The sequence below is a fragment of the Bison bison genome, unplaced genomic scaffold (assembly GCF_000754665.1).
Source record: "Bison bison bison isolate TAMUID 2011002044 unplaced genomic scaffold, Bison_UMD1.0 scf7180017864163, whole genome shotgun sequence".
In the NCBI taxonomy this organism is placed as follows: Eukaryota; Metazoa; Chordata; class Mammalia; order Artiodactyla; family Bovidae; genus Bison; species Bison bison.
This window is the reverse complement of record NW_011494735.1, coordinates 1,058,559-1,069,389: the sequence shown is the minus strand read 5'-3', so window position 1 is coordinate 1,069,389 and position 10,831 is coordinate 1,058,559. Positions and strand designations below refer to the sequence as shown.

The following is a 10,831-nucleotide window of genomic DNA, read 5'->3' as shown; positions in this document are numbered from 1 at the left end:
ATAGCTCAGTTGGTAAAGAATCCGCCTGCAATGCAGGAGACCCTGATTCGATTCCTGGGTTGGGAAGATCCACTGGAGAAGGGATAGGCTACCCACTCTAGTATTCTTGGGCTCCTCTTGTGGCTCAGCTAGTAAAGAATCTTCCTGCAATGTGGGATACCTGGGTTCAATCCCTAGATTAGAAAGATCCCCTGGAGAAGGGAAAGGCTACCCACTCCAGTGATCTGGCCTGGAGAATTCCATGGACTGTATAGTCCATGGGGCTGCAAAGAGTCAGACATGACTGAACGATTTTCACACATTCACTCACTTTGCCGACAAAGGTCCGTATATTCAAAGCTATGGATTTTCCAGTAGTCATGTATGTATGTGAGAATTGGACTATAAAGAAAGCTGAGCGCCAAAGAATTTATGCTTTTGAACTGTCATGTTGGAGAAGACTCTTGAGAGTCCCTTGGACTATATGGAGATCAAACCAATCAATCCTAAAGGAAATCAGTCCTGAATATTCATTGGAATGACGGATGCTGAAGCGGAAACTCCAATACCATGGCCACCTTATGTGAAGAACTGACTCACTGGAAAAGACCCTGATGCTGGGAAAGATTGAAGGCAGGAGGGGAAGGGGATAACAGAAGATGAGATGGTTGGATGGCATCACCAACTTGATGGACATGAATTTGAGTAAGCTCTGGGAGTAGGTGATGGACAGGGAAGACAGGCGTGCTGCAGTCCATGGGGTCGCAGAGAGTCAAATACAACTAAGCAACTGAACTGAAGTAGTTGTTTCTTTGGCGGGGGTAGGGGAATGAGGGGGTGGGGCTGGAAGAAGTTGTTCTGTATGTAGCTTAGATTCAGTGTGTCCATGGAAGGAAGTTCAGGATCCTCCTACATTGCCATTTTAACTGCAGCCTATGAAATTTTGAAATAGTGGAGGAATACAGTTTAAATATGTTTGTTTAAAATGGGAAGTTAATCACTAGAGAAATGGAGACAGATGGAAGAATGTCAGAATGTAAAAGAGTGGGAATGTCACAGTAGAACAAGGTGGGAAAAAAGTGAAATAACACTTCTACATAAACAGTAAACATAAAATTTAAGGAATGAATCCTGCTTAGCAATTAATATATTAAATTTTATTAAAAGGCTGATTTTTCTTACCAAGATTCAAGGAATATCAAATTGAAAAGAAAAAAATCTACATATTTTTAGGAAACATGTAGAACATAATAATACAGGTTAAAAATAAAAAGACAGGAAAAGATATATATATATATGAAGGAAATTGTAGTAAGGCAAGGACAGTATAAATGCACTAAAATGCCCATTTGGAAAAGAGAAGAGGAGACAGAAACTTATTGATCTGTACCAATTATGAAATCCTTCTGGGCAGACATTGTGAACACTTGCTAAACTGGAGGATGGGGGAAATTCCTTGAATAATTAAGTGTTTTGTTTTGTTTTTCTATTTGGTCTGATCTTCTTTTTCTGTTATTCTCTATCAAAATATCTGAAGTTTGTATAGGAGTATATGCCTACTCTTGGGTCTCTGTAGCTTTTTCAGCTTGTAGGTTTCTGGTGCACATTTGCAGCTTGAATGTGTTAAGAACTGAATATACAAGACTTTTTAAAATGGTTGAATAATAGGGTTAGAGAAGAGGCTGTGCTAAAGTTATTCAGGACCCTGAGCTGGTAGGGAGTCTGCTGTCTTTAACTAGTAAGCGTCCATGTTTGCACTGTATGTTGATATCAGAGGGGAAAGAAAATGGAGGATTATGGAGAAAAATGTTATAGCCGAGACTGGTAGTGGTGTGCATCACTTTTGCCCATGACCAGAACTTAAATAGCTCATTCTAATCAACTCCAGGAAGGCTAAGAAATGAAGTTTAGCTGTATGCCTAAGACAAACAGGTTCAGTGAGCAGCTAGACAGTTTCTCTTTTATACTACCTATCCATCTAAAAAACTATATCCTACCAACAGAGAATGTTTATTTTCTATAAGTCCATGGTACATTTACAAACATAATTCATATAGTAAGCCATAAAAAACTGTAAGATCCTCATCTTTGAAAAGATTCATAGCCACATTCTCTAATAAAAATTCATTTAAGTAGAGATGAATAGCAACAACAAAAGGTGCTTAACTTCCCTTCTTGTTGTTGCTATTCAGTTACTAAGTCATGTCCAACTCTTTAGCGACCCCATGGACTGTAGCCTGCCTGGCTCCTCTGTCCATGGGATTTCCTAGGCAAGAATACTGAAGTCGGTTGCCATTTTCTTCTCCAGAGGATCTTCCTGACCCAGGGATTGAACCCTTGTCTCTTGCCTTGAAGGTGATTTTTTTTTACCACTGAGCCATCAGGGAAGCCCTAAACTCACTTACCTTGTTGGAAATTAAGAAATACTGGGGGTTTAACAAAGAAAAAGAAAAAAAAATGCAAATGCAAATTACATAGAAACTGATGAAAATCAAAACCAGTGGTATATTCTACAGAAAATTTATACCTTTAAGAGCTTTTATTATTTAAAAAAAAAATCTGAAATTAAATGAACTGATATCCAACTTAAGAAATTAAAAAGAGAATAATGGAATAGATATCCAAATTGCTTTAACATCTTTGTCTTTTTTCAACTGCATTTACTAAGATTAGCCAAAGTCTCTCCTTTTTGTCAGTAATTTATTTCCTGGCAAATGTCTGTTCTGTTGCTTTCTGTTTCTAAACCAATTTAAATTTTGTTTCAATTGCTGTTCATCACAGGTAAATTTTTCTTTGCAGTTTTATAATCATCTTTGTTCAATTAAAGTAGTATGAAAGACGAGTGCTATAAGTTGAATTGGCGTGGTTAAAAGGTAGCTATAAGTAGATATTATGGTATATACTTGGGAGCTGTTAAAATTTTGTTTTTCTTCTAGATTCTGATAGAAGGAGGAATGTGTTCTTTGAAAGACGGGACAACATCTACTAAGAAAACCTGTCAGTATAACTATAAGTGAATTTTATTCTTTTAAAAATAACATTTTAACAGAAATCAGTTAAATTTTGAATCTTTTTTTTTTTTTTAATTTGGATGTTCCAGAATTAGTTGTAGCACACAGGCTCTTTTAGTGTGGCATGTGGTATCTAGTTCCCTGACCAAACCCAGAACCCCTGCACTGAGTCTGGACTCAGTCACTGGACCACCAAGGAGAAATCCCCATAAATCAGTTAAACTTTAAGTTTTATTTTTTTCTTAGAGTTTTGCCAGCAAATGTATTTTATAAGTATCTTGGAATATATTGCATAATTGGCCCCTTAAAATTAACTTCATCTTTTATAAAATGTTATACAAGATGAGTATGTATAATATATATGTACTGCTTAGTGAATGATTTTAAAAAAAGATACCTTTTTATTCCCTTGTTTGTTGTTTAAGAAGTAATACATAATACTTTTGAATACCTTCTCCGTTGTATTTCCTATCCTGCCCTCTAGAGGTAACTATTACCCTGCATTTGGTTTTTGTGATAGCACATGTAGACTTTTCCGATTGCTTGGTTTGGAGCTTTCTATGACAAATTGAGACAAGATCTCTATATTTTTCTGTAACTTACTTTTGTGTGTGTGTGTTCACCTTGAAATATGTTTTGAGATTCAGTCACAATGACACTTGTGTGTTCACCTAGAAATATGTTTTGAGATTCAATCACACTGACTTGTGACTTTAATACATTTCATCATTTATTTTCTGCTATGCAGCCTTCTATTGTATAAATGTAACACAATTTACACATCTTTTGGCAATGATTATTTAAGTTGTTTTGAATATTTTGCTATGATAAACAATGCTACTTTAGCAAATCTTGACACTTCTTCTGGCACACATATATAAAAAATTCTTCTAGGATTTATTTCTAGAAGTAGAATTGGCTACTTCATATAATATGCACTCTGCTGTGCTTAGTCACTCAGTCATGTCCAGCTGTCTGCAATCCTAAGGACTGTAGCCTGTCAGGCTCTTATGTCCATGGGGATTCTCCAGGCAAGAATACTGGAGTGGGTTGTCATGCCTCCTCCTGGGGATCTTCCCAACCCAGCGATTGAACCCAGGTCTCCCACATTGCAGGGGGATTCTTTACTGTCTGAGCCACCAGGGAAGCCCAGGAATACTGGAGTGGGTAACCTATCCCTTCTCAATGGGATCTTCCGACCCAGGAATTGAACCAGGGTCTCCTGCTTTGCAGGTGGATTCTTTACCAGCTAAGCTACCAGGAAAGCCCAAAATAAAGCCTTAAAGTGTATAAATGTGCATAAATATGTGTCTTGTTTCCCTGCCCTTCTCACTCTAAATGTAATGTAGAATATCTTAATACAGTGTGTTTTATACATAATTTAAATGGATTTGTTTAATAAATTTTCTGTAGATTTCCTTATATTAGTATTAGGTATTTATTAATCCTTTATTTATGCCCATTCAGTAATCCATTATGTGGATGATCTATAGTTTACTCAGAAAGTGCCCTGTTGGTGGGCATTTGAATTGATTTTGGTATCTCATTTTACAATGTTCAGTGAACAACTTTGAGCACATATTTCTTAATTGTAGAGGTGCATTTTCAGGATAATTTCTAGAAATGGGATTGCTGAATGAAAGAGGAGATACATTGTGGAGTTTTTGTGGCTTTTTTTTTTTTTGATAGTTATTGCCAAAATCTGTTTTTGATAGAGATTGCTGAATTCCCCATTGCATCATTTTGCAGTCCTATCATAAATATGATTTTTATTCCACAGCCTCACTAATAGTGATTGTAGTCCAACTTAGGAATTTTTGTGAATCTTATAAAAATAGAGAGATGGAAGTTTCAGTTTGTACTTCCTTTTCTTGAGTGAAGTTGAGCATCTTTTAAAAATGTGTAATGGTTATTTGTGATTTTTTTCTGTGAACATCATTTGTGTCCTTAGGAGCATTGAGTTTTTACATGTTTTTCTTGATATTTAAGAATTCTTTATATATTAAAGAGATTTAGGTCTTTGTGATGTGTCGCAAATATTTTCACCTAGTTTATTATTAATTTTTTGATTTGTTTGTTTTTACTTTGTTTATGGTATCTCCTGCTTTGCAAAAGGCTGAACATTTTTTATGTAGCTAATATTGTCAATCTTATCTTTTATACTTTTGGATTTAATTAGAAAGACTCATCACACTACCTGGTTACAAATGAATTCACTTATATTTTCTTCTAGTATTGGTATGATATTGTATTTTTTTACATTGAGAATTTATCCTGATTTAGGAGTTTATCCTGATTCAAGTTTTTAAAAATGCTTCTTTCCCCTAAGTATTTATAATACTATCTTCTTGTGTCAATTTTCCATATGTACTTTAGTCTGTTCTAGGGCTTTCTTTATGATTCCATTGAGCTTTCCTATTTCACATGTGCTGATATCACATTATTTTTATTATAATTACTTTATACTATGAAGGAAATGGCAACCCACTCCAGTATTCTTGCTGGGAAATCCCATGGACAGAGGAGCCTAGCGGGCTACAGTCCATGGGGTTGCAAAAGAATCAGACACAACTTAGCAATTAAACAGCCACAACAATGTTTAATTTCCAAGAGTTACACCTCCTTTGTGCTTTTTAAAGATTTTTCTGGTTAGTTTTTTATTATTTTTATATATAACTTTAAAATCAACTGTGTAACTCCAAGGAAAAGGGTTTTCTTGGAGGAAAAGAGACCACATGGCAAGTGGGATCTTAATTCCCCAAACAGGGACTGAACCTGCACCCTCTATAGTGGAAGCACAGAGTCTTATCTGATGGACCACCAAGGAAATCCTGCCAAGGAAATATATTCATTTTTATTTGTTCAATCACTGTGTCTGACTCTCTGTGACCCCATGGACTACAGCACACCAAACTTCCCTTGTCCCTCATCAACTCCTGGAGTTTGCCCAAGTTCATGTCTGTTGAATTGGTGATGCCATCCAACCATCTCATCTCTGTCACCCTCTTCTCTTTCTGCCTTCAATCTTTCCCAGCCTCAGAGTCTTTTCCAGTGAGTGAGCTGGCCAAAGTGTTGGAGCTTCAGCTTCAATATCAGTGCTTCCAAAAAGTATTCAGGCTTGATCTCCTTTAAGATTGACTGGTTTGATCTCTTTGTTTTCCAAAGGACTTTCAAGAGCCTTCTCCAGCACCACACTTCAAAAGCATCAATTCTTCATCGCTCAGCTTTCTTTATGATTCAACTCTCACATTCATACATGACTACCGGAAAAACCATAGCTTTGAATATACGGACCTTTGTTGGCAAAGTGATGTTTTTGCTTAACATACTTGTCTAGGTTTGTCATAGCTTTCCTGCCAACAAGCAATTGTCTTCTAATTTCATGGCTGCTGTCACCATCTGCAGTGATTTTAGAGCCCAAGAAGAGGAACTCTGTCACTGCTTCTACCTTTTCCATATGCCGTGATCTTAGTTGTTTGTTTTTTTTTTTAATATTGAGTTTTACGCCAGCTTTTTCACTTTTCTCCTTCACCCTCATCAAGAGGCTCTTTAGTTCCTCTAATTTTCTGCCATTAGAGTGGTATCATCTGCATATCTGAGGTTGTTGGTATTTCTCCCAGCAATCTTGATTCCAGCTTATAACTCATCCAGCCCAGCATTTTGCATGATATGCTTTGATATGTTTAATTTATATAAGTTAAACAGGATGACAATAAAGAGCTTTGTCATGCTCCTTTCTCAGTCCTGAACCAGTCAGTTTTTCCATACAGGCTTGTAACTGTTGCTTCTTGACCCACATTCAGTTTTCTCAGGAGACAGGTAAGGTGGTCTGGTCTCCCCATCTCTTTAAGAGTTTTCCATAGTTTGTTATGATCCACACAGCCTAGCTTGGAGGATTTTGAGGATAACCTTCCCAGCATGGGAGATGAGTACAATTGTCCAGTAGTTTGAACATTCTTTAGTACTGCTGTTCTTTGGGATTGAGATGAGGATTGACCTTTTCCAGTCCTATGGGCCCTGCTGGGTTTTCCAAATTTGCTGACAGCTAAGCGTATACATTAATTAAGGGTGAATTGTCATCCTAATGATGTTGAGTAGTACTATCTAAAAAGGATTTTTTTATTAATTCAGTCTAATTTTGTATCTATAATAGCTGTTTAAAATTCCTTTATGCACTTTAAGGTTTTTCTCAAGTAGATTCTGAATGTCTCTTAGATTCAGCTGTAGGTACTTTTGTTCTTTTTGTTGCTACTTTAGTGTGAATGCACACCCCATGTTTCTGCATTGAATCTGGATTTTGGACACAAGCACATATATGTTATTTTACTGAAAGGTCTTTTTAGGAGATGATTTTGAGTCAGTAGCTTGGGAAAGAGTATTGGCATCTATGAAAATGATTATTATTTTTCCCTCCTATCTCTTTTTTAATACCCCAAAACACATACCATAAAATTCACCCTTTCAACAGTTTCTAAGAGTAAGGTATACCTCTCTTCCCTTCAGCCTTTGGTAGCTACAATTCTGTTTCTGTGAGTTTTAATATTTTATATATCGTATATAAGTGTGCTGCTGCTACTTTGGGATTGAAATGAGGATTGACCTTTTCCAGTCCTATGGGCCCTGCTGGGTTTTCCAAATTTGCTGACAGCTAAGTGTATACATTAATTAAGGGTGAATTGTCATCCTAATGATGTTGAGTAGTACTATCTAAAAAGTCGTGTCAGACTCTGTGCGACCCCATAGACAGCAGCCCACCAGGCCCCGCCATCCCTGGGATTCTCCAGGCAAGAACACTGGAGTGGGTTGCCATTTCCTTCTCCAATGCATGAAAGTAAAAAGTGAAAGTGAAGTCGCTCAGTCGTGTCCGACTCTTAGTGACCCCATGGACTGCAGCCTACCAGGCTCCTCCGTCCATGGGATTTTCCAGGCAAGCATACTGGAGTGGGGTGCCACTGCCTTCTCTGATATATAAGTGTGATCATATAATATTTATCTTTTTGTGATTTATTTCACTTAGTATAATGTCTTTAAAGGTTCATCCATGTTGTAGCATACAACAGGATTTCCTTCTTTTATAATGCTGAAAAATATTCCATTGTATGTATAAACCACATTTTGTGTATCCATTCATTTGTTAATAGACATATAGGTTGCTTTGACCTCTTGGTTATTATAATATTGCAATGAACATAGGTGTGCAAATATTTCTTCAAGATTCCATTTTCAATTCTTTTGAATGTATCCCAAGAAATGGAATTGCTGGATCAGATGGAAGTTCTGCTTTAAAATTTTATTTATTTATTTGGCTGCACTTGGTCTTCACTGCTGTGTGTGGGCTTTCTCTAGTTGTGGCCAGCGGGAGCTTCTCTAGTTGCAGTGTGCGGGCTTCTCATTATGACGGCTTCTCTTGCTGTAGAGTACAGTCTCTAGGCATGGGAGCTTAAGTTCTTGTGTACACAGGCTTAGTTGCTCCACAGCATGTGTACACAGGCTTAGTCGCTCCACAGCATGTGGAATCTTCCCAGACAGGAGTTCAATCCTAGATTGGCAGATGGATTCTTCACCACTAGGCCACCACGAAAGTCCCTATTTTAAAATTTTTGAAGAATGTTCATTCTGTTTTCTATATCAGCTATACCATTGTGCATTCCCAGCAATAACGCACCAGGGTTCCAATTTTTTGAAATCTGTACCAACACTTATTATTTTCATTTTTTTCAGTAAGTGGCCATTTTAATGGGTGTGAGGTGATATATAATTGTGGTGTAGGTCTTTTAAGATAGTGAATTTTGCCAAAGGATTTTGTGATATGGACCATTCTAGCATTCCTAAAATAAATCCCACCAAATCATGATGATTTATGATTGTTTACTCTTATTATTTTTAATTTTATATGTTAAAATTTTAACTCACATACAATTTTTGCATTGATGCTGTTGGTGAGATTGGCTTATATAATATATGTGTGTGTGTGTGCATGTGTAATCTTTCTCACATTTTGGAATTAATGTTCTATCAGATTGCCGGAATTTTTTTAAGTTTATAATAAAAATTGAGGGTATTTAAAAACTGTCTTGAAATTTGAATCACTTGCCTCTTCAACCACATCTCACTGTTTTATTGCAGATCTTCATCACCTCATAACTTGGTTGTTGAGTTGATCTCCCAATGATATATGTTTTCATACAATTTACCCTTGTTTAATTAATCCCCAATTAGATGCCTTGGTAGACAGTCTAAAATTTCCTTAGTATTAAAGTGCACCTCCACACTTTCTTTTCCCCCATCACATACACTGTTTTTCATCTTGTCTTTTGGGCACTTGCTTATTCATCTTATAAAGCCTATTCTTTATCATGTGCTTCCTTTATTACTATTCACCAAATCTCTTTCCCTAGAACTCATCACACTTAGGTCTCTACTGCTTTTGTATCTTCTATCACTTTTATTGTTGCACCTAACTTTGTGACTAGTTTTAAAAACTGTTTTTCCTCATCTCAAAATGCTGAGTCCTTTGAGCATTATGGCCATGTATTCCTAAAAACGATTACAGTGCCTTATGTAAGGTAATAACTCAAGTCTTGAATTTACATTTTAATCTACATTCATTTAATACACACTTATCTTCTCTACTAATAACTGTGAGTTTACTGTACTTATGAGAATACCCTTAGTTCATGTTGTTAGTAAAATCCTGCTCTTCATTCTGCTCTCTGCTTTCCACTGTTAAGAAGAACCTTTGTGAGGATATACATTCCTTCTAAAATGATGAACTGAGGGTAACTGAATTTACCTAAGTTCTCTCTACCTCTCAGCTGACTGACAGGTTCTGTTACAGAAGGCGCCAAATCCAATGTGAGGTATGAAAAGTAGTCATGGTCTGCTGTATATAGGAGGGCATGTGATTTATTTATGTTGTTGCACCACATTCCATTACCTTTTGCTTTTTTTTAATAGCAAAATCACTTTTACAAGCAAGAAGAGGAATGGTTGAACCTACTGCTCATCTATGTATAGTATTGTATTTATGCGTTCTAGGGAGTTGTGACCTACTTATCAGGCCCACTTTTAAACTTTTCTTGGAATCATGAAAGAACATATTAAGCAGATAATGAATAACATGCCAGGTGCTTTGAGTTAATTTTTTTTAAATTTTATTTTATTTTTAAACTTTACAATATTGTGTTAGTTTTGCCAGATATCGAAATGAATCTGCCACAGGTATACATGTGTTCCCCATCCTGAACCCTCCTCCCTCCTCCCTCCCCATACCATTCCTCTGGGTCGTCCCAGTGCACCAGCCCCAAGCATCCAGTATTGTGCATCGAACCTGGACTGGTGACTTGTTTCATACATGATATTATACATGCTTCAATGCCATTCTCCCAAATCTTCCCACCCTCTCCCTCTCCCACAGAGTCCATAAGACTGTTCTATACATCAGTGTCTCTTTTGCTGTCTCGTACACAGGGTTATTGTTACCATCTTTCTAAATTCTATATATATGTGTTAGTATACTGTACTGGTGTTTTTCTTTCTGGCTTACTTCACTCTGTATAATAAGCTCATTAGAACTGATTCAAATGTATTCTCTTTAATGGCTGAGTAATACTCCATTGTGTATATGTACCACAACTTTCTTATCCGTTCATCTGCTGATGGACATCTAGGTTGCTTCCATGTCCTGGCTATTATAAACAGTGCTGTGATGAACATTGGGGTACACGTGTCTCTTTCCCTTCTGGTTTCTTCAGTGTGTATGCCCAGCAGTGGGATTGCTGGATCATAAGGTAGTTTTATTTCCAGTTTTTTAAGGAATCTCCACACTGTTCTCCAGAGTG

General features: G+C 36.8%; 1 protein-coding gene across 1 annotated transcript in view; it reads left to right on the top strand.

The window, feature by feature from the left end:
* The window catches only part of LOC104989818 (chromosome unknown open reading frame, human C12orf40), an 83,428-nt gene that overhangs the window by 64,110 nt on the left and 8,487 nt on the right, over positions 1 to 10,831 (top strand). Inside the window, 1 exon segment of the mRNA XM_010841620.1 lies at positions 2,916 to 2,976. Coding sequence (XP_010839922.1) covers positions 2,916 to 2,976 — 61 coding nt within the window.